The sequence below is a fragment of the Oryctolagus cuniculus genome, chromosome 8 (genome assembly GCF_964237555.1).
Source record: "Oryctolagus cuniculus chromosome 8, mOryCun1.1, whole genome shotgun sequence".
Taxonomy (NCBI): domain Eukaryota; kingdom Metazoa; phylum Chordata; class Mammalia; order Lagomorpha; family Leporidae; genus Oryctolagus; species Oryctolagus cuniculus.
Genome location: NC_091439.1, coordinates 18,967,751 through 18,993,585, shown reverse-complemented (window position 1 = coordinate 18,993,585; position 25,835 = coordinate 18,967,751). Strand labels below are relative to the sequence as shown.

The window sequence follows — 25,835 nt, the reverse complement described above, 5'->3', positions numbered from 1 at the left end:
CTGCACTTCAGTGCCAGCCCTGGGAGTCACAGTTTTCTCTCTCTAACCTCTACCTGCTCCCTGGCAGACCTCAGCTCCTGGGCTACCTCGCCAGATGGCTTTCCATCCTCCCTCCTGTCTTAGGCTTCCTCTTCTCCACTGGGCCTAGTTATCATCAACATTGGCTTTTGGTATTGATGGGCCATGTTGTTTTTAGAGAACTGAATACTGAATACCATGTGTTTGCCTAAAACCACTGAACTGGTATTTTAAAAATGCTGACCTCTGGGCCGGAGCCACGGCTCACTAGGCCAATCCTCCGCCTTGCGGCGCCAGCACCCGGGGTTCTAGTCCCGGTCGGGGCGCCGGATTCTGTCCCGGCTGCCCCTCTTACAGGCCAGCTCTCTGCTGTGGCCACGGAGTGCGGTGGAGGATGGCCCAAGTGCTTGGGCCCTGCACCCCATGGGAGACCAGGAGAAGCACCTGGCTCCCGCCATCAGATCAGTGCAGTGTGCCAGCCGCAGCGGCCATTGGAGGGTGAACCAATGGCAAAGGAAGACCTTTCTCTCTGTCTCTCTCTCTCACTGTCCACCCTGCCTGTCAAAAAAAAAAAAAAATGCTGACCTCTGAATTCCTTAGACTTTGATACACACCCCAAGACTTACACAGGACATTAACATTTTGAAGTGAACCGGAAGCAGTGGTTGAGAAAACAATCTTTCAAATCTCCAAAGGTCACAAGAAGAGATAGCTGATCAACCAAAGTTACTACATGAGTAAACCCTACTCTGGGGCAAAGACTTTCTGAACACATGGAGTATGACTGTGATGTTTAAAATGGATGCAGGTGGGGCTGGCGTTGTGGCATAACGGGTTAAGCTGCCAGCTGCAGCACCAGCATCCCATATGGGTGCTAGTTTGAGCCCCCGCTACTCCACTTCTGGTCCAGCTCCCTGCTAATGCACCTGGGAAAGCAGTAGAAGATGGCCCAAATGCTTGGGCTCCGGCTCCCAGGTGGGAGACCCCAAAGAAGCTCCTGGCTCCTGGCTTAGGCCTGGCAAAGCCCTGGCTGCTGAGATCTCGGGAATGAACCAGTAGATGTAAGATCTCTCTGTCTCTCCCTCTCTCCCTCCCTCCCTCTCTCCCTCTCTCTCCCTCCCTCCCTCCCTCTCTCTCTCTCTCTGTAACTCTATCTTTCAAATAAATAAAATAAATCTTTTTAAAAAATTTAAACTAAAATGGATGCAGGTAACATCCATATAGAATCTTCACGTCTGTATGATGAAACTAAAGGAAATGAGAACATACCAAAAATGTTTTCTTTCAACAAAATTAGAGCTTGCTAACAATAAGAGGTTACAGTCCTTGCCAATCAACAAAAACCTTTTTTTTTTAAAAAGCTTCTCCAACATATCAAATAAGAAAGTCTAGATTACTCAAAGATGAGGAATGGGGAAAGTACCCAATTTGGATCAGACATAACTATCTTCTCAACAGTCCCTCACGTATTTTAAATCAGAAGACACTTCAAGAAGCTGGAATAGCTTGCATAAAAATATGCTCACAACTCAAAAATAAAAACATTGTCACACTTTATTTTTAGGTATTCCGTTTTTAAAAAAAGATCAAATAACATCATTTCATTTTCAACTTATTTCTCACAATAAATGCAGTTTTCTTTACTTTTAAGTAGTTCTTCTTCTGTTTTTCTAAACTCTGACTTTCCTTGATTAATGTATTTGCTGATAATTTATAACAGATACTACATGCTTAGCATCTCGTATACTTATATAGCTGTATGTTTTGCAACGGAGCTGTAAACTATTATATTTGAAATACAGGAAATGCTTAGTCCCACCCATTTCGGTAAAGGAATCCTGGAACGCTGCACGTGCTCGGCCTCAGTGCAGGTGTCTAGATGAGTCTCTCAAGTGGCAGAAAGGAAAGCTCACACCTGGTGACTTGGCTGCGGCAGAGCAGTCACTCTGTGTGACCCAGGAGCCGGTGTGGTCTCCCCGGCTCCCAGCGCGGGTCCTCACTTTCAGTCTGGACGAGAGGTAAGGTAGCTGTTGCTTCGGAAATGTGCCAGGTACTCAGACGTGAGACATAAACATCGGGGCCAGCTTTCTTACTGCCATGCGTGTGGTCAGTTACACAGATAATCCAGAATCAAAGGAAGCGTGACATTGATGGTGCCCGGAACACCGTGCTTCCCTTTCCAGCTCTGCGGACACAGTGACCCCTGCTTCTGAACACCTTGATTGACTGATTGATTGAGTATAATAAAGGAAGATCTCTGGAGGGCAGGTCAAAGGGTGTGGGGGTAGGATAAGTAACTGGCAGCCTGTTTCTTGAAGACAGCCCTGACCATTGGAGACAGAAGATCCCTTATTCAAACATAAAAGGGACATAACAGAGACCTCCTATGACCTCAGTGGGCTGGGCCTGGAAAATCTGGTCGCTGCTCATGTTGGGAGTGCACATTTTCTAAGAAAGAGGGACTGTAGTGAATAAAACGTGAACTCCTCTCTACGTGTCGGCAGGCTTTGGCGGGACGACTGCCTACAAATCGTGGCTGACGCTGCAGCTTCAGTGGGTTTCTAAATGGGGTTTGTGGGCAGTGGGAGCCAAGGTCACTCCATAACTTTACTACCCATACAGGCTCCAGGTTTTCTCCCTCAATGTTTGCAGACAACAGCGAAGCAAAGACGTGTTTTCATCTCCCATTAGGCATTGATGGGCTGTGCATTTGGCTGGTGCCCGTCATGTGAAAACATCTCAGCAATGAAAAACCAAAAGTATTATTGAAAAGAAACTGAAAGTATTATTCCTGTAAGGCATGAAACGGCATCATGAGAAATATCCTTTTCTTTTTTTTTATTATTTTATTTTATTTTCTACTTTGCTTGGAGGTATTTCATAATTTAAAAAAGCACCAGCCATAACTAAAAAAAAAAAAAAAATCCAACCCAGATAAACCATCAAACTGTCAAAGAATGACAGAAAAAGTGAAATACCCAAAACAACAGAGAGAAATACCTCATCCTAAACAAAATGCTTATTAACACTCAGAATCCATAAATGGAAAGTTTTAAACTGAGGCGCAGGAGTCTTAATCCCTGGGTTGCTAAAAATAGATGGTTTTAAATACATGAGGAAGCACAAAGTTGGTGAGACCCTTGACATGGGCTCTGCCTCTGTCTGTCTGTCTCCCTCTCATTAGCTCTTGCTAGACTCATGGAGTCTATCTTTTTGGAAATCAATCGGACATTCTTTTTTGAGTCATCTTGCCCCAGCATTGTTTATACTGGCACTAACCTGGAGAGAGAGGAACCCCTGGATATCCAGTAAGATGGGATTGACAAAATAAACTGACACTAGTAAACACTGAATAACGTGGAATCATTAAAAGCAGACTCACTGAGCTCTGTGTATTGACATGGAAAGCTGTTCTTAATATGTTGCTAGGTGAGCAGATTATAAAACTCAATATATAGTAGAGTCTAGTTTTTACAAGAAAAGTATACATGTATAAACAAACGGGGAAAACGCAGCCAGGACACACAGCACTGACGAAGCAGTGGTGTGCTCTAGGGAGCAGGATTAAAATATCATTTTTTCTTTATATGTTCCTATATCCTCTGCAAGTAAAGGCAACTTTTAACAACTAACAAAACAAAACAAAAAAAAACCTGAAGTTTCACTGTTTCTAGTCCTTTATTCTTCGAGAGACAGTCTTTTCAAAGGGTAAACTCTGGGGGAGAGATGTTAAAGACACAGGCAGGAGCAACGGCCTCTAAATTAAGATGGCTGGTATCAAGTCTGCTTCTGTGTCCGATGTCCAAACACTACCCAAGGAAGAGGCGGTATCAACCACTGCCGAAGAAAACTAAATAAAGCGTCTGGGGAAAAATATATACGTTGCTAACGCTTTGTATTTTCTTCTTCGAAAAGCAGAGGCTGTCTTAAAGGCGGGCCAATGCTACAACCCAACACCGAGTTTTCAAGGAACAAGTTCCTGCTGTTGTGGGTCTAGCATTCACCCAGTGTGGAGCCAGGAGCCTCGTCGGGACAAGGAGCACAATGGCAGGCCTTGTCGAGTGCCGCTGTGCTGGAGAGGCCAGACAGGGGGAGCCGGAGCCAACCGCGGACTGAGGAAGTGAACCCTGCACGTCCGGATACTCAAAATGTCAGCCTGTGGAGGGACCTGGATCTCCAGCAGGAATCTGACTTTCTGCATAACCGGGACAACGGGCTTTCTGCTGAGGTGAGCCGAGAACAGAGGCACCCAGGGCCTGCTCTGCTGCAAGGTCAAGGCTGTGTCACGTGGACGCAGTAGCCAAGGCCGGCGAAAGGTGGCTGCTTCCCTGGGGCTGCTGCTGAAGCAGAGGTGAACTCCTGAATCTGGGATGTAGGGAGACACTCTTGGGGAACATTCCAGATCAGAAAACAGGACTGAAGCCAGCACCTGGCTGGCGGCGTCGCCCCCTGCGGGACCTGTCAAGGGCACCTGGAGAGGCACACACGATCTGGCTGTCTGCTAGTTTACACTTCACTCCTGACTATCGGGAGCTCCGTCAACAAGACGGAGCACCACTGCCAGCCAGGGGAGATAAATGTGGGCGTGTCGCGGGCACGGGCTGAACAGGGGCGAGCTGACAGCCTCCTGTTCTGCTCTGGAAGCACACTGCTGCAACCTGAGGGAGGACTCCCTGCAGGTGAAATGGCAGAGGGTCACAACTACAGGACAGTGGAGTAGAGGAACAGAGGGAGGCACTGAGAGAGGCTCCGCGAAGTGCGAAACAAAACACCTGAGCGGCAAATGCAGGAAGCAGTTTCAAGCTGTGTGTGTGTGTGTGTGTGTGTGTGTGTGTGTATGTGTAACAATCCATTGTTTCCAAGCATGAGTGGCTAAGGATACAGGTCCAATGAAAAGACCCTGAAGTCAACATTTGTGTAGAATAGCTGCAGACAGCGGTGGTGGGTGCGGGTTGTGCACTACACAACACCAAGGGGGGCATGACTGACTTCACAAGTACCAAAGATTTAAATATTTACTATGACATTATTCCAGCAGATGGTAGTGTATTGAGGAAGGGCATCTTTTGAAAATTTGCAGCGGTACCACGTGGCCCCAAACCAGACTTGACTTCACTGAAGGAGAACTTAGCACCCTAACTGAAGGGGCGCCATGAAATCGGCAGTAATCTCTGTTATTAAGAACCAGAATTCTGGGTGCGTTTTATTTTCAAGTCACAAAACATGAAGGATAAAGAGAATATATGGAGAGCTACTCAGAAATCCCTGATTTCATTTTCTCTGCTTCCTGTTTATTTTCTTAATCATTTCTAATTCAGTGTTATTTCAAAGCAATCTTTTACTTTTCAAGATAATAGAGCATTATTCTCTTATGCCTTCCAAAGAAATGAAATGGGGGAAATTGCATGAATTTAGGCAGCACACCACGCTTTTACAAACTTGTATGATTTCTATTACTCAATTCTAAATATTTGAGGGCATGCATCCAAAGCAGCGCACAGGAAAATTCTACACTGGGCACTTCCATGTGAATATGTCTTTTAGTAAACACTCTATGTGCCATTACCTAAATCATAGAAAAATAGCCCACATTTCCAATTCTGAAAATTGGGCAAATTAAATATTGGTCTGCACAGCATGATATGAGTCTGTCCGTCTTCAGTTCTCCTACTTCTGCTTTTTTGTCTAATAGAGAAAAGAACAATTCAGGGAAATACTTCCTTGCTTTTGACAAAGAGCAAGCCAGGTGTGAGAAGTTTTTCTTATAGGCCTGCAATCCTATACCCCTGCGGACACTGAATTATTAATGGGGAAAAGAGAGAACAAATAACCAAGAGAGGGTTCTTGGCAGCCATTGTTTGAAGTTCATGGTGTTACACAACATTGAGCATGTCCAATTCACCTGCCAGGAGCTATCTGATTCTTACTCTAGGGTTCCATTTTCCCATTTCGATCTTATCCAGCATCTGGCTGGGTGATGGTCCGTGGCAAAAGATGGAGATCTCCTTTTTATTCCATTAAACTTTGGGATCTGGTTATGATATCATGCCTCATGTATTTTCATCTACCAAATGATCATAATAGCTGGTTATCTGTTCCCTGCAGAACTTAGGCTTGTGCTGGGAAAGGAAATAGAAAAATCAAGATTGTATTAGTCTCATAAATGGCCTCCTTCTGTTCTCACGAGTCTGGCCGCGACTCTCTCTCATCTCATTTGTCAGATGGGCTGGTATGAGGACCGCTCAGGCCACTCACTGTATCTCAAAGGAGACTTGTAGCCTTCTTTACACTCAGATTGAATTTTCTGGACTCTGAGGTTAAAAAGGCAAAAGCACTGCTGTTTCAGCATTTGCAGTGATGGTCCAACCAGAGGTCTGATTCAACGGTGGTGCCCTCATTGGGAGCACAAACAGGGGTTGAGGGCCAAGGTCAAGGCACTGGTGAGCAGGACCACATGACCCAATCCCTCCAGCTGCTAAGTTGACTGATTTTTCTGCCTGGTGACATGGTATGTTTTAGTTGATTGCTTTGTTCCTTTATTTTTAGGAAGATGCTCCTAACTTAACCAGCTGAGTATAAATTCTTAGGATTAAAAAAAAAAATGAAGGCTCTCTCAAACCAATTCTTTCTATGGTATTTGGGCTCTGCCTCAAACTAATGTATAGGGAGGGAGTGACAGGGAGAGGAAAATGCAACAACATAAGTCATAAGTGGGTAATTATTTTAACCAGGTGACAGGCACGTGATTTCTAATTCTGCACATTTTAAAGTTTTGCATTATGGGTTTTTAAAAAATTGAGGTAGAAAAGCAACGATCCAGAAACTTGCTAGTTATTAGTTTTAACCTTTAGCTTCTCCTAAAACCTCTTTTTAAAAACTGCTAACAAGGCATGCAATCTCACACTTTTCACTCTCCATAGCTGCCCATGTTATGATAGGGGTAGTAAGAAAGAGCAGAGTTGGCCGGCGCCACAGCTCACTAGGCTAATCCTCCGCCTGTAGCACCGGCACCCTGTGTTCTAGTCCCTGTTGGGGCACTGGATTCTGTCCCAGTTGCTCCTCTTCCAGTCCAGCTCTCTGCTGTGGCCCGGGAAGGCAGTGGAGGATGGCCCAAGTGCTTGGGCCCTGCACTCCATGGGAGACCAGGAGGAAGCACCTGGCTCCTGGCTTTGGATCGGCGCAGCGCGCTGGCCGTGGCGGCCATTTGGGGGGTGAACCAACAGAAGGAAGACCTTTCTCTCTGTCTAACTCTGCCTGTCCAAAAAAAAAAAAAAAAAAAAAAAAAAAAAAAAAAAAAGAGCAGAGTTGCCAGTAAACAGACATGAGGAAGAGAATTTGATGAAGAGAGAGATATCAACCTTCCTGGAATAGAGAATTCACTACATACATCCACAGACATCATGTTCTCTTGGTGCCTGGGCATAGAAATCAGCAATCCTGAATCTCACTGAAAGTCACATTAGAATACCAAGCTGTAGTTGTGGCTGCAGGTTAAGCCACCACCTGCAGTTCTGGCATCCCATGTGGGAGCCAGTTCGAGACTCAGCTGTTCCACTTCTGATCCAGCTACCTGCTAATTTGCCTGGGAAAGGAGTGGAGGATGGCCCAAGTGCTTGGGCCCCTGCATACACATGGGAGACTGGAAGAAGCTCCTGGCTCCTGGCTTCGGCCTGGACCAGACTCGACTGTTGCGGCCATTTGGGGAGTGAACCAGCAGATGGAAGACTTCTCCCTGTCTCTCTTCCTCTCTCTGTAACTCTGCCTTTCAAATAAATAAAAAATAAATCTTTCTTTAAAAAAAAAAAAAAAAAGAATGCCAAGCTGCAAACTGTCTACTCTCCTCCTTAGTTCTTGTGATCGCAATAAGCATGAAGATCAATAATGATGAACAGCAGGGAGTGGAGTGGATTTGTAAAGAAGGGAGAGAATCAGCTCCTCTTTTTTTTTCAGTACTAAATGCTGCTTCTCCCAGTTCATCCCCTTGGAAACCCACACCCTGGCACAGGAGACCACAGTGAGCTGAGGCGCTCGGGCATCCATTGGCAGCAGACAGGTGTGGAAAGGATGGATCACGGTACTGACTGAACTCAACACGCTCGGGATGCCCATCACAGTCACACTGTCTTAGGTGTAGCTAGCAAGTCTCAAACCCAGAAAATTCTGAACTTGATTTTGACCCTGAGCCAAGGTGCTGAACAGTCAGCTTCTATTAGGTCCTCTCATAGGAAACCTGAGAACTATACAAACACTCCACCACGTATGCAAAATTCTGGAGATACATGCCCACGGTCTCCACCCAAAAAGAAAAAAAGAAAAAAAAAAACCCACAAAGTAAAGAAGCAAATACAAATCAAAAAACAAATCTGGAGCTATGGGAATTCAGGTACTTGATGTAAATCTTTTTGAAATGTATCACCAATCATACCTCCAAACATAATCCACACACGACCTTGTGCATAGTTCCTTGTAAAACAGAAATCAGAAGACAGAGTTGGTGTTATTCTTTCGGTCCCTGATATCAGTTAACTTGAGCTAAAGAGGATTTCTTGGCATACAACAGCTTGATGCTATTCCACTTGAAGTAATGAGGTGAGAGGTAAAAAAGAAATCTATTTGTGGACAGGCTAATTGAGCAAGTTGGCTGTTCAAAGGGAAAATAAAAACACACCAAGGATTTTGCAGAACTGAAACCAACAATTGGTACCACGATTTCTGAACACTCTGCCATGCTCGCAGGAAGCATCTCTGCCTTTGCTTTGGGCAAAGGATCTGATGCAGACTTCTTCTCACTCGTAAGCTCCCAGCAAGAGGAGAATTTAATGATGGCTTCGCTTTCGCCAAATGGTTCAAAAATTTTTTCTCTGCTCTTCTATAATTATACTTCAGCTGCAGCCAAAGCAATTTAGGCTTGAGGCACATTTCGCTTCTTTGGGGCTAGTTCAAACCTTCTCTTACCTTTCCCAATGAACACCTGAAAGTGTAAAATAACATGGTCTCACAGCACACTTTTTGTTATATCTATATGACCACGTAGCTTTCAGGAGCCAGAAGAAATCTCGGTAGGACATGCTGCAGGGGTCTGGCCCAGATGCCTCTTGGCTTCCTGCACTAATGCACCCTCTGAGAGTGTTGGCTGCTCCCCTCTGCAGCAGCTCACCTGGGAGGCCACATACCCCCTGCAAGTGAATGACACGGGGGTACAAAAAATGACCCGCTTGCTTCTTGGCAGTGTTTGCTCTGCCCCAGAGCTCCCAAGAGGCAAGAGTGGAAGCAAGAACCCGGGTGAAATTACCTCTTAATGGCTCCTTTTCCCCTCCCTCACCAGGCCCCTCTGACTGCATACCCTCAATAACGCACTCGCATGAGAATCCCCACCCCAGGGGCAGCTTCTAGAAAGCCTGACCTATGACACTTCAAACATACCATGGAAGCAAACTGAAATGACCATTTATTATGTTGAATCCATTTGGCATTAAATTTCTACCCATCTGCCAGTCCCATCAGTGTTTAGGCCCACGGGCACAAGCAGATACAAAGTGGCTCCAAAGAGTTCATGGAAAAGGAAATTTAAAGCTTTCTCCCATGGTAATCTGCAGACCATCTCCACAAGACCTGTTTTCCATCCATGTTGTTATACAGGGCGACAAGGCTAACCCCGAGCTCTGTCCCACTAGGGTGAGGTTCCTTTCTCTAAGACTGCATAGCCCAGTGAGAGGCAAGCTGGCTTCATTTTCATTCCTCTACGATATTTGATATTCCTAAATTCCAATGAAGCAAATTTTTTAAAACCTCAGGCTAAAGCTCAAATGAGAGGGGCCAGTGCTGTGGCATAGTAGGTTAAGCCTCCGCCTGCAGCACAGACTTCCCATAAGGGCACCAGTTTGAGTCCTGGCTGCTCCACTTCTGACCCAGCTCCTGGTTAATGTGCCTGGGAAAGCAGCAGAGGATGTCCCAAATTCTTCGGCCCTTGCACCCATGTGGGAGACCCAGAAAAAGCTCCTGGCTCCTGGCTTTGGATCCACCCAGCTCCAGCCATTACAGCCATTTGGGAAGTGAACCGAACCAGCAGATGGAAGACCTCTCTCTGTGTCTCTCCCTTTGTCTATATCTTTGCCTCTCAAATAAATAAATAAATAAACCCTTAAAAATTTAAAAATAAAGTTCAAATGAGTACTGTGCACATGACTGATGATGCTCTGAGGTCAATTCATAGCACGCCAGAAAGAAAAGCATCACTTATCTTTTGTTTCAAAAAATTGTAACTGCAAACCCCATCACTGCTCTGGCGAGGAAGAATCTTATGTGCTAGTCCTTTCTGCTCCTGCTGGCTCACCCTGTAAACTATCCCGAGCCAGTGAGGGCAACTGCAGGGTGGGGGAGGGGCCTTCAAAGGTGGAGGCATCATTTCCCCCAAGCTCCTTTCCTGCAGTGTTGGGTTTTGCCTGCTGGCTACTGCCTATGACAGCTCAGGCTGGGACAGCCTTCAGGGACTAGTGACCCTGGCTAGTCCTCTCTGCTGCTGACACTACACTGATGGGCAGCCCGCATTAGTCGGCCCCCACAAGCTGGAAACTTTCCCCTACCACTGTGAATGATATTGATGCTCTGGCCGTGGCTTAAAGCATTATCCTTAACTCATGACTGCAGATAGGGAGATTATTGATGACATAAACAGGAGTGTCAATTTGTAAAGTCAACAACAGGAGTCACTGTGCACTTACTCTTCATGTAGGATCTCTGTCCTTAATGTGCTGTACATTGAGATTTAATGCTATAACGAGTACTCAAACAGTATTTTTCACTTTGTGTTTCTATGTGGGTGCAAACTGTTGAAATCTTTACTTAATGTATACTAAACTGATCTTCTGTATATATAGAAAATTGAAAATGAATCTTGATATGAATGCAAGGGGAGAAAGAGCGGGAAAGGGGAGGGTTGCGGGTGGGAGGGAAGTCATGGTGGGGGGAGCCAATGTAGTACATAAGCTGTACTTTGGAAATCTATATTCATTAAATAAAAGTTAAAAAAAAAAAAAGCATTATCCTTGCTATCCTTGCCCTCCCAACAATGCTGTGAGGCAAAAAAAAAAAAAAAAAAAAAAAAAAGCTAAGGTATCCTTGGTGCCTAATTATCAGCTCACAGTTGTAAAGCCTTGGTTGCAACAAGAGCCAAGGTATACCAATCAGGTGAGGCTGGCATGAGACAGAGCCCCAACTCTCAGCTTCAACTGTCCCACCCGTTTAAATTCCAAACTTCTGCAAAGATTGCAAAGATGATAATACTAGCTGCTACTTCACAAAATTATTGGTAAGGAATAAAAAAAACAATCACATGGAAAATTCTCCCAGCAAGGACATCTCATGGATGTTTAATAAAATGTTGTTGGTTTTTTCCCCTTGTTGTCCTATGTTTCTGTATTGTTTCCAGTAACTGAGAAGTTCTAGTACAAAACCTTGGTGAAGTGAATCCTTTGAACCAAGAGGGAGAATTGGCTTGTTAGGGCCTGGCGGACCCACAGGGCTCCTCCGAGGGCAGCCCGCACAAGGAGGCCTACCTGGTGGTTGTCCGGATGGTGTTCTCTTTCGTGTGATTGTGCTCTTTGCTCACTTTTTCTGTAAGGAAAGAGAATGAAACACAGTGAAACATATACCCTCTCTCAAGGAGTTCTCACTCAACTCTCATCTTTTAGACTGAAGCAGAAAAACCCTCAGCATCTCCTCTTTCTAATTTCTGATTTTTTTTTTTTGGGAAAATTTATTTATTTGAGAGAGACAGAAAAAGCTGGCAGCCACTGGTTCATTCCCCAAATGCCCACAATGCCTGGGGCTGAGTTAGGTCAAAGCCAGGAGCCAGGAACTCCATCCAGGTCTCCAAATGCGAGTGACAGAGACCCAAGTCCTCGCATCATCAGTGCTGGCTCTCAAGGTCAGCATTAGCAGGAAGCCAGAACTGGGAGCAGAGGTGGGATCCGAACTCAGGGACTGTGGGGCGTGATGTGGGAATTCTAATAAACGCCTTAATCTCTGGGTCAAATGCCCATTCCTGGCTTCTTTTATAAACAAACAAATCTTTCCTGTCTTACTGTGAAAGATAATTGCCAAAAGCATGTAGATAACAGTCACAAAAATCTTTTATTAAAATCCAGTCAGGCCGGCGCCGCAGCTCAATAGGCTAATCCTCCACCTGCGGCGCCGGCACCCTGGGTTCTAGTCCCAGTTGGGGTGCCGGTTCTGTCCCAGTTGCCCCTCTTCCAGTCCAGCTCTCTGCTGTGGCCTGGGGAGGCAGTGGAGGATGGCCCAGGTCCTTGGGCCCTGAACCCGCGTGGGAGACCAGGAGGAAGCACCTGGCTCCTGGCTTCGGATCAGTGTGGTGCGCTGGCTGCAGCAGCCATTGGGGAGTGAACCAACGGAAAAAGGAGACCTTTCTCTCTGTCTGTCTCTCTCTCACTGTCCACTCTGCCTGTCAAAAAAAAAAATCCAAAGGGAATCAGTTAATAACAGTTCAAGTACGCTGCCTGACTTTTAACTTTCCGAGTTAATCAATTTTCAAGTAGGTACGCAGAGGCACGTGCAGAGACGGTCACTTCCGCTCTGTCTTTCCCCAGCTGAACACGTCTGCCATCCTCAGACTCAGCATGAAAGCTGCAGTGATCACAACGGCTCCGCCTCTGACTCTGTGACAACCTTTAAGCATTCTGTGTTGCTGGGCCCCTCTGTGGGAGGGGACATGAAAAACAGCCATGAGAATTCTTGGTGCTGCAAGTCACTGAGTGCTTATTCTGATAAATGTCACAAGGGACACCAAATATTATTAGTCAAGAAGAAAACCCTCCCTTCCTGGGCCTTGAGGGCTGCATCTACCAGCTGTCAGAAATTATTTAATTAGCGCTCATGAACACAGAGGTTGAACTCTGGCCTTCCCAATCCAGTTCAAATGCGAGGACTCTCCCCTGACTATCATGGTTCTCAGTGGCTTCAGTACACAGAGAAAACCTGGCCAACTCTAGAAGGGTGTCAGATTTCAATGTGAGAGAGTAAAAAACTCCTAATATTGCATATTTTTGGGAAAAATTAAGCAAAGATTGACAATGTCTGTCCTATAATACTAGACTGAAGCTGCCACCTACCTGTTTGTGTGGACAGTCCCTTTGTGTCTACTTGACAATGACAATGAGCATGAATGTACTGCTATAAAGACTGGAAAGAACCCGAGAGCTCTCACTTTTGTAAATTTTAACTCCTAAGTCATTATCAAAATGCTATTGTTTTTAGATACGCTGAAGCCTTGGGAAAAGAAAGCCCCTCACGTGTTTTGCAACTTGCAAAGATCTATGGGTCCTATCACGTTGACTGAATTAACAGTGTCTCCTATTGCAGAGATCTGCACAAATCCAGCCCGTGTTGGGAGACCCTGGAGGCCACCACTTTCCGCACCATCTGATAGATACACAGCTGTGGGGTCTCAATGAGTAGTTCAATACCGTGGTGGCACACAGTTCAGCTTTTCCTTTTCCTGATACTCTGGTAGGGTAGGAAGCAAGCGAACACTTACAAAATGAAGCACTGAATGGGTAAATTTGTTATCCATCACAAAACAGATTTTTCAGCCATTAGTAACAAACTTCACTGATGCATGAACTTTAATGGGTAGGTCAGCACGTGCCTATAGACAGGTGTATGATGTTGATCAAAACCTGAACTTTGTACACATAATACATAATTCATCTCAGTCATGTCCAAAAAATAACAGCATGTGGTATGTGGCTTGTGAGTGAACAAAGGAACAGCTTAGGTACTAGCACCCTCAACTATTTTATCAAGACATTCCACTGGCTGATAATGACTGTACCGTAGAATCCCAAGAACTCACAGTAAAAAAGCTGGTTTACAGAAAATGTTCTATTAGGCTATAGCTGGCAACAGTCCTCATACTTTTACCTTTTGCTGTTTCTTTCTTCGGGCAAGATACAGTATGAATAAAATCTCATTCATTCCAACCTCACTAAATTGGAATTCGTGGTAATTCAGTCACTGTTGGAGTAAACCGAACTTTATCTTTTGTACATTAGGGGAAAAAAGGCTATTAATCAGATCAACTGCCTAAACAAAATTAGGGGTGAAGTGTTTAGCACAGTCAACAGGGGTCATTTGCTCAGAATTGAACAGAGTTCTCATTTCACATCGTTCTTAACTATTTATTAAAGAAAGCTTGGCAGGGATTCTACTTGGCAGCACTTTATTAACTGTTAGTTTGGGTGGCGGTATGCATGTTGTAGTAATAAAATTGATTTCTGTCTGAAAAAAATCCTGTAATGTGGAGGTTTTTTTTTTTTTAACAACCCTGCTGGAAAGCTTTCTGTTCCACGATTCCAGTCATTGGCATTTTCCGGCACATACACTCACCCGACAGTTGAAAGAGAAGCTCAGAAGCCATCTTCACAGAGATATCCTGGCTGAAGAGGTTTCTCTCGGGGGGTACCCTGCCCTCTGGCAACTTCTGCAAGGGCTCAGTTTTCTCTCGCCCGATTAAAGTGCTGTAGCCCACATTCCGGCTGGGTGATATTGACACATGCGAGTCCTGGATGTCCACCTCCATGGGTTCCTCTTTAATCTTCACCATCTGAGTTTCCTTGTAGCTTTCCGCTGTAAGCAGGTGCACGAGGGGAAACAAAAACACCAGAGTTTCTTAATTGTGAACCAAACCCAGTGTGGAATTCCAGATTGAGCTCTGAGGCTTGGGTCAGGGGACAGCTGGGCAGAGATGGTGCTCCGTGGCATGCTGGGACATTGCTGGAAAACTAATGGTTCAACCCATCTGGTTTCTTGCAAAGACAGGAAATGTCAGTTTTTCAGCCTGGAGAAGTGAAGCGGTTTGTCCAAGGTCATACAGATGGCAGTGGAGCCAGGCCTGGTCTCCTCACCTGAAACTTGGGCTTCCTGATCACTCCTGGCCACTGCCCTGTGCCCTTCTTCTCTGCCACACTGTGGTTCGCAAAGAACAGGATAAGCATCTGTCCTGAATTTATAACTGACTCGATTGAGTGAATCAAGTAAGAGCAAGCATATTCATATTATGATTTCATCCCTCTATTTTTATGACTCTGATCGTTTTTTTCTCACTTGGGTATCTGAATTAATAAAGAATAAATAGGGTCAATTCTACTGAGATATTTGCTCTTTGCTGGAAGCTCGTAACCGTCACCACCACCTCGGAAGCTGACCAGCCCAAGGATCCACACCTGGAAAACCAGCACCCTTACAGGCTGTGCTAACAGCCTGATGTACTGACTGCTCTTCTTTCACGTGTAGCTATCAGATGTTCTATCTTTTATCTGCGACACGCATTTGCTCTGTGAGGTCGGAATGTCTACAGCCATGTGTCCTCAGAGATAATGACAGGACAACTTTGAAACGAGGAGGGACAATTAGCCCAACCATTCATTTGAGCTACTTTAGGCCACATTACAAATCAATAAGCATTCATTCGTAACAACTGTGCACTCAGCACCCTAACTCCAACAACAGAAGTCCTTACTGGAGACGGGAAAAGACACAGACACAGTGGAAATGGCCTCGTGAAGACAGAGACTAGATTTATGCAACCGAGTGCCAGGGTCCACCAGAAACCTGCACAGGGAGCGAGATTCTCCCCTGGAGCTTTTGCTGGGAGCACAGCCCAGCCAACACCTTGAGTTGGGACTTCTGACTGCCTAAACCCTGAGAAAATAAGTAAACCACCAGGTGTGTGGCAATTGGTTACAGCAGACCAGGACACTTAGACGAAAGGACAGACGACAGAATGAAAAACCAGTAGGAAGCAGGTGCTGACCTGTGGGACAGCAAGCAGATGGGAAAGAGGAAACCTCACTGCTCTCAGGTAGGTGGTCAGAGAAACTACGCTTTCCCTGCAAAGGATGACACGGGTCAAAGTCAAATACACACGGATTTTGACTCACAGTAAAAAAGACAAGAGCATACTGAATTACATGATGAGAATTAAGACGGTGCTATCAATAAAGTGTTATGTGAGAGGAGTGCTAATTGTGCTTTTCCTTCCTGACAGACTACACATGCTTCTCAGGGAAAACTGCTTGCTTTCTGTCAGCAAAGGAATGGCAGGCAACTGTGATATTTAATTTGGATCACTCTCCCCTCCCCCAATTCATGCCAACCTGTTTCCTTCTCTGTGTGTCTGTAAAGCGGCTCATAAAAATCAAGTCCATTGATTCAATCACTTTTATTTTAAAAAGAAAAGAAAGAAAGAAAGATATGAGAAGAACAGCAAGCCCTCCAAGGCCGAGCCTAGCCTCTCTGCCCCTCTTGCGGACCCAGGAGCTGGTGAGTTCCCGCTGGATCGCCCATGCACAGGGCAGTCACAACACACGTTTCCTTCTTCTTCCCCTAAATTTCGAGGATTTGGAAAACAAACAGTGGGGTCAGAGGCACAGGGATGTAATGATACCTGTGAACCTCGCTCTGGAAGTCATTCCAAGGCCTCAGGACTAACACAAAGTACTACTTGGACAAATACAGCAGAATTCACTTAGTTTAAAAAAAAAAAAAAAAAACCAACGAAATAACAAAGCCAGAATCTCCATCACTTAGCATCTTTCCTCCACCTCCCATTCCGTCCCCATTTCCCCAGGTTTGACCCCGGATTAACAACCACTTGGCTATTTACACCACTGAACTTAATGAAATTAGTTTTCAAAAGCTACTTGGGATCATTTCAAGTACGATTTGCAGGGAAGTGCTGCCTGCCCTTTCTTATGACAACTCTTGACCTTTCACAAATGCACAAAACACTGATCACTGATTAAAAACCTTTAGCATTCTTAATCTAGCTGATAGATTCCAGATGCACAGAGGAGAGTTATTCAAACTGATGTCTCAATGGGCAAGTCAGACAAAACACAATCAATATTGTTATAGTCCTTTCCCTTTCATGCAATAGCACTGCTGCCAAGAGTTGTCGTGCCTTGAAAAAATGTTTATTTATTTACTTTTATTTGCAAAGCAAAGCAACAAAGAGAGAGACAGAGAGATCCATCTTTCATCTACTGGTTCACTTCCCAAAAGCCTGCAACAGGCAGGCAGTGCTGGACGAGGCTGAAGACAGGGGCCAAGAACTCCATCTGGGTCTCCCAAGTGGGTGGCAGGCACCCAAGTACTTCATCTCAGGATGTGTATTAGCAGAAAGCTGAATCAGAAGCAGAGCAGCCAGGCGGGACTTGAACCAGGCACTCTGATAAGGAATGCGGGCATCCCAACTGGTGACATCACCGCTGGGCCACAATGTCCATGCCACCTTTTTGAAAAAACAGGATTTTTCAGCCTTGGCACAGCGGACATTTTGGTCCAGATAATCTTTGTCGTGGGAGGCTTTCCTAAGCACTGTAGGACGTTTAGCAACATCCTTGGTCTGGATACCACTGGCTCCTTCTTCCAGTTCTAACAACCAGAAATGACTTAGGAAGTTACCAGATTTTCTTTAGGGACTGGGTGGAGGGATAAAATCAGCCTGGTTGAAAACCACTGCCCTATGGCTTTTGTCACACTCTAGTTTTGGCTCCAAGAAAACGCGTAAGCAGCACCCAATATGAAAGGAAAAAGCCCCTGTAGGTTCCAGCCTGGGCTCACCCGACAATTAATCACCTTCTCAGCCAGGTGCCTGGAGAGGCTGGCCTGGGAACACAGGTTTCTGCCCCGTACCCACCCGGGCCCCAGGTCACCGCTCTTTTGGCCAGGTGTGCTCTGCAGTAACAATGCCGGAATCAATCAGTGCCTCCACCCTAGCTTTGGCTCCCACACACAGGGTCATGCCAACACTTCCAGGACTTTACCCTTCCCCTACACACACACACACACACACACACAGAGACTCCTTTTACAGTCGCTTCCTAAAGTCATAAGAAAAACATGAATTGATCCCATGTAGCCTCTACTGCTATTCCAAAAAAAAGGGGGGGCACAAGGGCCCCGAGGAAGGCAATGTACTCTCAGTGGCTGACACTTGGGGGTAGTTGGTGGGGATTCACTACCGCAGTGCTTATCTGCATGCTATAATTTTCCTATGATAAATACGGCTATTTTGTCATTTAGGTACACTTTTAAGCAGTGAAAAACAACTGGGTACACGGATAACAGGATGATAAAGTGCACCTTGTGACAGAGACGTGTGGGATGACATTTCCCCCTGGGAAGTGCTGACAATACCGTGGGGGCCTGGGAGCACTGGAAGTGTGGGCTGTGAAACCAGCAAGCGCTGTTAGAACTCCATTTGGCAACGGAAGGGGGAAGAGCAACCACAGTGTCTTTTCTGCCTTCATGAAAACAGCGCATATTAGCTAGCGAACCCTGCACGATTTCATTCATCAGTCATTCGGTCACTCTACAATCTTTTTTTTTTTTTAACGTCTGCTGTGTACTAAGCACTGTGACAGATGGCATGTTAGATACTAAGATAAATAAGGCATGGTTCTTGCCCTCAAGCAGTTCAAATCCACATGAGTGATGACACAGACACAAACCTCACACGCATCCCTTCCTGGACTCCAGTGCAGCAGGAGGCATCAAGGGGGCCAGGAAGCATAGCGTGAGGAGGCAGTGTGGTCTTCCTGGGTGCCCAGGGAGTATCAGCTGGCTGAGGCCAGGCCGGGTACCTTGAATATGCAGGACTCTCAGGGTGCAACCAAAGCAACTCTACTTTCGCCTCCTGTTGTCTCTTTGTATCTCCCCAGGGGAGGGCTCTTCCTTGTCCCTGGGTGAAGTCTCAGGCAGGCCCATAAACCGGAAATGCTGAGGTCACACGGAGGGAGACCTACGGCCCTTTCAAGCAGCACAAGTCTCGACCCAGAACCAGAACGTGCAATCCTATGAGTTCTGCCGCAGTTCACTCTGCCTTCCAGCGCGGGTCCTTCCTCGCCTTAGAAGGGATCACAGGGTACCAGAAGGGCTCGGAAAGACACTGGCTGCCCTTTCGGACCCTAGAGAAGGGTAGTGAGGGCGGGGAGAGGGCATTCACTGTTCAGAGAATGGTTTAGGGACAGGCATTTGGCACAGTGGGCAAGACACTGCTTGGGAGGCCTGCGTCCCGTATCAGTGCCTGGGTTTGAGTGCCCACTCCCCTCCCAATTCCAGTTTCCTGCTCCTGTGCAGACTGCAAGGCAGCAGGTGGAGGCTCAAGGATTTGGGTCCCTGCCATCTGCATGGGAGATCTGGATTGAGTTCCCTACTCGTGGCTTTGGCCTTGCCCAACCCTGGCTTTCGGAGGTGGAAGGACTTCTGGGGAGTGAAGCAGTGGATAACAGCTCTCTCTATGTCTGTCTGACTCTCATATCAATAACATAAATAAATTGTGCCAACTTATCCAAAAAGAGAGGGACAGAGAAACTGCCTGCTCTTTAGCCCAGCAGACGTTTCTCTCCTGGGATCTGCCCATCAGTGGGTGTTCAGAGGCCTTTAACTCTGAGGGGACTCCCCTCTCCCCTTCAGCTCCCTTTCCCTAGTCTGGGGCCATGGGGTCCTCCGCTGCCCTAGGGAGCCATCTGTGGACTGCCAGCTTTCTTTGTGCTGAGGCACCATCAGTCCTCCAGGCACCCCCACTGGACATCACTTAAGACAAATCCCATGCTCCCTTCTTGTGGGCATTTAGTCTGCATCTGGACCAAAGGAAGCCAGTTTTCTCTTCATTTGATCAAGAGGCCGATGTTAGATGGGACGCAATGTCATGGCAACTCTGTCTGTCCGGCTGCCACACCTGCTTGCTGGCCCCTTTAGACTTCTCAGGCCAATGCCAGTCACCAGGTCAGGTGGCTCGTGACTGCAGAAAACACAGGACTAACTCCCCAGATGGTATCCCTTAAACTGAGCTCTTTAGTCCCCTCTGCCCCATGGCACAGGAATCACTGCCCAGTTTTCTGCAAAGAAACTCTGAAAATCTTCTCTGGTCTCAAAGCTTCAATAATCTCTCACCTTTATACTCTCAATTTGCCTGAGAAGTCCAAAAGTGTATTTTTAAAAAATTTATTGTGGGTGCCAGCGTGGCAGCATGGCAGGTAAAGCTGCCATCTGCGACACAAACATCCCATATGGGCATCAGTTCAAGGACTGGCAGCTCCACTTCCAATCCAGCTCCCTGATAATGAGCCTGGGAAAGCAGCGGAAGACGACCCAAGTGCGTGGATCCCTGCACCCATGAGGGAAAACTGAATGAAGCTCCTGGCTCCTGGCTGCAGCCTCGCCCAGCCCCAGCTGTTGTTGGCCATTTGGGAAAAAGAACCAGTGGATGGAAGACCTCTCTCCTCTGTCTCTCTCCCTCTCTCTCTTTGTAACTCTGCCTTTCAAATAAAATACATCTCTTTAAAAACCTTTATCATGTATAATGTATTTAACACACACTTTACCACGTTAAACTGAAGGGATGATTCAGTGGCATCGAGTATGGTCACACATGGGGCGACCATCACTGTCCCCCATCTCCAGAACTCTTCCACCTTCCCAAAGGATACTCTGTACCCATGAAGCAGTGAGTCCCCATTCCACCACCACCCTCTCCGCAGGCATCCCTGCGTCAGCCCCCGCTTTCGGCTTTCTACCCGACTCCGCTTTGTGCCTCACTGCCAAGAGTCCAACACAGATGTCCTTGGCTTATGGAGGGGTTATGTTCTAATAAATAATGTCCCGATCGCTAAGTCGAAAATATCCTAAGTAAAAAATGTAATTAATCCACCTAATCTACTGAGCAGCACGGCTTAGCAGCAACAGCCCACTGCGGAGTCTCAGTCGCTTCCACTCAGAATCGCTGGGGAGGACTGCACCGTGTGCCGCTAGCCCGGACACCGACCCGATTCAAAGCCTGATATACGTTTTATACTCAACATGCATCACTTACACACCATTGTAAGGTCAAAACAATGTTAGTCAAACCATGGTCGGGGACCATCTGTAATCTGTTTTTTTTTTTTTTTTTTTTTAATTTTTCATGCAGTAACCTGGGTGCTGAAGTCAGATCTTCCAGGAACATACTAATTAAGAGTATCAGGTATATTCCAGAGAAACGAAATTGGAGAGGAGATAAGGGCAGGATATGGATGTCAGGTGCTGGGCTGGGGACCCGTGTGGAGAAGGGATTCGACTGCATTGCAGAAGGCCTCTCAGCAGCGCTGCTTTCACAGGAGGAAATGGAAGTGGGGCAAGCTGTTGGGAGTGTACTGTGGTGACCCAAGCCAGGGCTGCTGACAACCTGAACTGAAGCGGAGGAGTCCCAGGATATCCCAGGGGTTGAACGGGGAGGAATTGGGGCTGACTGACCCAGAGTCTGAATTAAGAAGGAAGAGATAGATGTGAGAGAAATTATGCATTAGTGGGGCCGGCATTCTGATGCAGGGGGTTAAGCCACTGCCTGCGATGCTGGCATCCCAGATTGGAGTGAAGGTTCAGGTTCCAGCTGCTTGGCTTCCAAACAAGCTCCTTGCTAACTGCCTGGACTATGGCAGAGGATGGCCCAAGTACTCGGGCCCCTGCCACCCACGTGGGAGACCTGGATAAAGCTCCTGGCTCCTGAAGTCAGCCTGGCCCAGCCCTAGCTATTATAGCCATTTGGGGAGTGAACCACTGGGTAGAAGATCTCCCTCCCTCTCTCTCTCTCTCTCTCTCTAACTCTCACTTTCAAATAAATAATAAAAATAGACCTGAAAAAAAAGAAAGTATGCATAAACCTTGTACCCAGACTAGATGAAGGCAGGTGATATGCTTTTTTTTTTAATTCTGTGATTTTAAGCCTCTAAGATTTGGAAGATGGCATTAAGAGGAGGAAGTGAAACAGAAGTGGAAGACTTTCTGTCCTGTGTTACCTGAGCACTTATGATTCCTGCCAGAAGTGGAGGTTGTGATGGTTCAGGGCATGAAGAGCAGAACACTGGTGACAGAGATGGAAAGTGTTGTATGGGTCCAGGGATGGAGTGAGGTCAGCAAGGGGGAGTGGGCAGAGACCAGCCGGTGGAGTGGAATGGTGGCTGCGCACTTATACAGGAGGAAGAGGAAGAAAAGACAAGAAGCCAGAACAAGATGGGGATAGGCTGTGGTCCACCTGGTGCAGCAGCAAGGAGGTAGCAAGAGAAGGAGGGGCTCCTAGCTACCACGAGACCTTCCTGCTCCCTGCCTCAGGGCTGGTCGGAGGCCCCCCTGCATGTCTGCCCTGTTCCTGCATCAGGACAACATCCCGTAGGCAGTCAAGCCCCAGGGCCCCCGCCTCATCCCCTCCTGCGGCTTTACATTCTAGATCATGCAGCCCTCACTATTGCGTAATATCCTATACACTAGTACGTAATATCCTCAGCTGGCAGTCTGGAACAAAAAGGAGCCGAGAAGAGCCTCTAGAAGCAAGACCAAGTACGCCGTGCTGAAACCATTCACTTTCCAGGCTGCTATGCCTTTCAATCGGCTAAATTAAAAATCTTTCATCTCCAACTTGCCGGCCTCAAAGATACAAAGGTCTGGGTTGGGCATGAAAACCCCTTCCAGCCGGCGCCGCACCTCACTTGGCTAATTCTCTGCCTGCAGCACCAGTACCCCGGGTTCTAGTCCCAGTTGGGGCGCCAGCTTCTGTCCCGGTTGCCCCTCTTCCAGGCCAGCTCTCTGCTGTGGCCCGGGAGTGCAGTGGAGGATGGCCCAGGTGCTTGGGCCCTGCACCCCATGGGAGACCAGGAGAAGCACCTGGCTCCTGGCTTCAGATCAGCGCAGAACACCAGCCATAGCAGCTATTTGCGGGGTGAACCAACGGAGGGAAGACCTTTCTCTCTGGCTCTCTCTCTCACTGTCTAACTCTGCCTGTCAAAAAGAAAGAAAGAAAGAAAGAGAGAGAGAGAGAGAGAGAGAGAGAGAGAGAGAGAGAGAGAAAGAAAGAAAGAAAGAAAGAAAGAAAGAAAGAAAGAAAGAAAGAAAGAAAGAAAGAAAGAAAGAGAAAGAAAGAAAGAAAACTCCTTCCACATCTGAAACTGGATTCTTGCACGTGTGGAGCTCAATGAGACTTAATCCTTGGTGAACAGCAATGCAGGCCAAGAGGACCAAGTGAAGTGAAACAGGGACCAGGAACGAGACGACATGAACAAGAACATTCCTGTCTGGGGCCCGGCACCTGCTGGCATCCAACAAAGGCAAGCTGTTTTCTCCTTTTGCTTTCTCTTCTTGCCCTGGCCAAAACCAAAAAATGGGATGAAGACTTAGGCTGGATTTTCTTGACCACATGGAGAACAATTAGGCTCCGGACCTGCTCGAGCAGAACCAAGGATGGAGATGGATGTGGACGTGGCACCCCGCAGGGCTCTGCTACGTGAGGCAGAGAAGCAGCATGGGAGCAGAGCGGCTGTGGGCTGCGCGATCATGGCTCACCCCTCACTGGCCGAAGTCCCAGTGAGATGGGGACCCATGTATGTCCATGCCTGTTGGGAGAACTGAGAACCGGGTGCTTAAGATGTTCAGTGTTACTCTCCCTTTCCACCCCTCCCCTCCCTCTGCAGGGCAGTGGCACATGTGCAGGGAGACAGGTAGTACACTCTTTAAAGGACTGGACTGTTATAAGCTGCTTCTCCATGGGAAGCCTCTTCAATTCCATTTTTCTCTACAGTGAGGCACTTGATTCATTCCCATAATGGCCAAAATACAGTGTCCCGAGCAGGGGAAAGCTCCCTATTGCTGCTCTGAGGAATGGAATCCAAGGCTGGGGGGTGGGGGCACACCCTAGAGACAGGTAATGCAAGCTCTGCCCAGAGCCCTACCCTTCCACCTGGACATACTGATCCTCTGTTCCTGGGGGGATCAGGAGGAAACTCTCTCCGTAAAAGGAAACAGTGACGTGGTAGATCTTTCTTTAGCTCTCCAAAATGTTCAAGAGCCTTCAAGTATACGAGGTTGCAACAGAAAAGCCATGCAATGACCTGCAGGACACACACACACACACACACACACATCACCCAGGACAGCGCAGGGCTAACTGAGCAAACCATGAGGCCAAGTCAATTGCTATGAGGAAGACAGTCAAAGATCTGTGTCAAATTAAACCATAATCAATTACCCCATTAATTAAATTACATACTCTTTCCTGGGTGGTGACGCTGATCTTAGTAACCTAAACATTAGGACAATTTTGTTTAAAACGATAAGAGTAGATCTTTTTGTATGCCCCTACCCTTCCTTCCTGCTCTAGCCACATTTTTAATTCCTAAAATAATTACAAAGATATTTTATGAGAATAGATTTCTTGAATTTTTTTTTTTTTTTTTTTTGACAGGCAGAGTGGACAGTGAGAGAGAGAGACAGAGAGAAAGGTCTTCCTTTGCCGTTGGTTCACCCTCCAATGGCCGCTGCGGCTGGTGCGCTGCGGCCGGCGCACCGCGCTGATCCGATGGCAGGAGCCAGGTGCTTCTCCTGGTCTCTCATGCAGGTGCAGGGCCCAAGCACTTGGGCCATCCTCCACTGCACTCCCGGGCCACAGCAGAGAGCTGGCCTGGAAGAGGAGCAACCGGGACAGAATCCGGTGCCCTGACCAGGACTAGAACCCGGTGTGCCAGCACCGCAAGGCGGAGGATTAGCCTAGTGAGCCGCGGCGCTGGCCAGATTTCTTGAATTTGATCATCACAATCACAAGTTAACTAGCTGTGCTTCCTCTCTATCGGTACGCTTTCTGGCAGTGTAGGAAAGAAAATGAACAGGTGTCTGAAGAATTCTGGATTAAGCAGACAGAAGTAAGCAGGAAATCAACCAAGAATCAATCAATCAAAAAAAAAAAAAAAGACACAATGAGAAGCACCAGGCGTTCTATTTTACTACTTATTCTGAATTTGCAACAAACAAATGTGCCTGAAAAAATCTGAACTCAAACTTTAAAGCATCAAAGAGTTAGTGAAACCTGGAAGTTCTCTGACAGGCATAGAGACAACAACATTTTCTCCCACAAGAAGCACTTGTGGTTTATTCTCACGTCATTTTTTCAATTAGTCTCCAGGTCTCCTGTATCACAATCAGTGTGACGGCTGCTTGTCTGAACTGACTCCATCAGTACTCATGACGTTTTCCAACTGGCCGCCAACCTAGGCCCACATCTGTAGGACAGGTTTGTGGCTTGATTCTGGAGGCCACAGACCGAAGTCTGTCTATCACAACATACCCTGCATTCAACTTCACTTTTGCCCAAACAGAAATCAAGAAACAAAATCTCTCTCTTTTCTTTAAAGATTTATTGATTGATTTGAAAGTCAGAGAGAGAGAGAGGAAGAGAGAGATCTTCCATCTGCTGGTTTATTCCCCAGATGGCTACAAACAGCCCATGTTGGGCCAGGCGGAAGCCAGGAGCCAAGAGCTTCATCCAGGTCTCCTACATGCAGAGCACAGTCCCAAACACTTGGGCCATTTTCCACTGCTTTTCCCAGGCCATTAGCAGAGAGCTGGTTAAGAAGTGGAACAACCAGGACACAAGCCGATGGTACCCATATTGGATGCTGACACCACAGGCAGCAGCATTACCCACTATGCCACAAGGCTGGCCCCCAAAATAAAACCTTCAGTCACTGGACATTCAGTGAGATGAGCCTTGCCAACCAATCATGGTGCGGGGTAGGGGGAATCGAGGGACATGGTGGGGCCAGGTCATTACTGAATTCTGAGCATCCTCGTGCTAATGTCAAACCTCTCCCAATCATCTTGTTTTCTTTTCATTTAATGACTTCACCAGAAATTAGCTAAAGAGGGGCATTTAAACTGTACATGTGTCATTTGGTAATATTCCAAATTATCTCATTTTTAAAAAATTAACCTATTTT

The 25,835-nt window shown here is 46.7% G+C and overlaps 1 protein-coding gene across 8 annotated transcripts in view; it reads right to left on the bottom strand.

Moving 5' to 3' along the window:
- The window catches only part of ZNF827 (zinc finger protein 827), a 189,329-nt gene that overhangs the window by 74,710 nt on the left and 88,784 nt on the right, over window positions 1-25,835 (bottom strand). For all 8 annotated transcript variants that reach the window (XM_051820031.2, XM_051820028.2, XM_051820023.2 and 5 more), the window contains exons 6-7: window positions 14,422-14,661; window positions 11,574-11,631 (exon numbers count right to left, since the gene is read on the bottom strand). In XM_051820031.2, coding sequence (XP_051675991.1) covers window positions 11,574-11,631; window positions 14,422-14,661 — 298 coding nt within the window. The remainder of the gene's footprint in view (window positions 1-11,573; window positions 11,632-14,421; window positions 14,662-25,835) is intronic.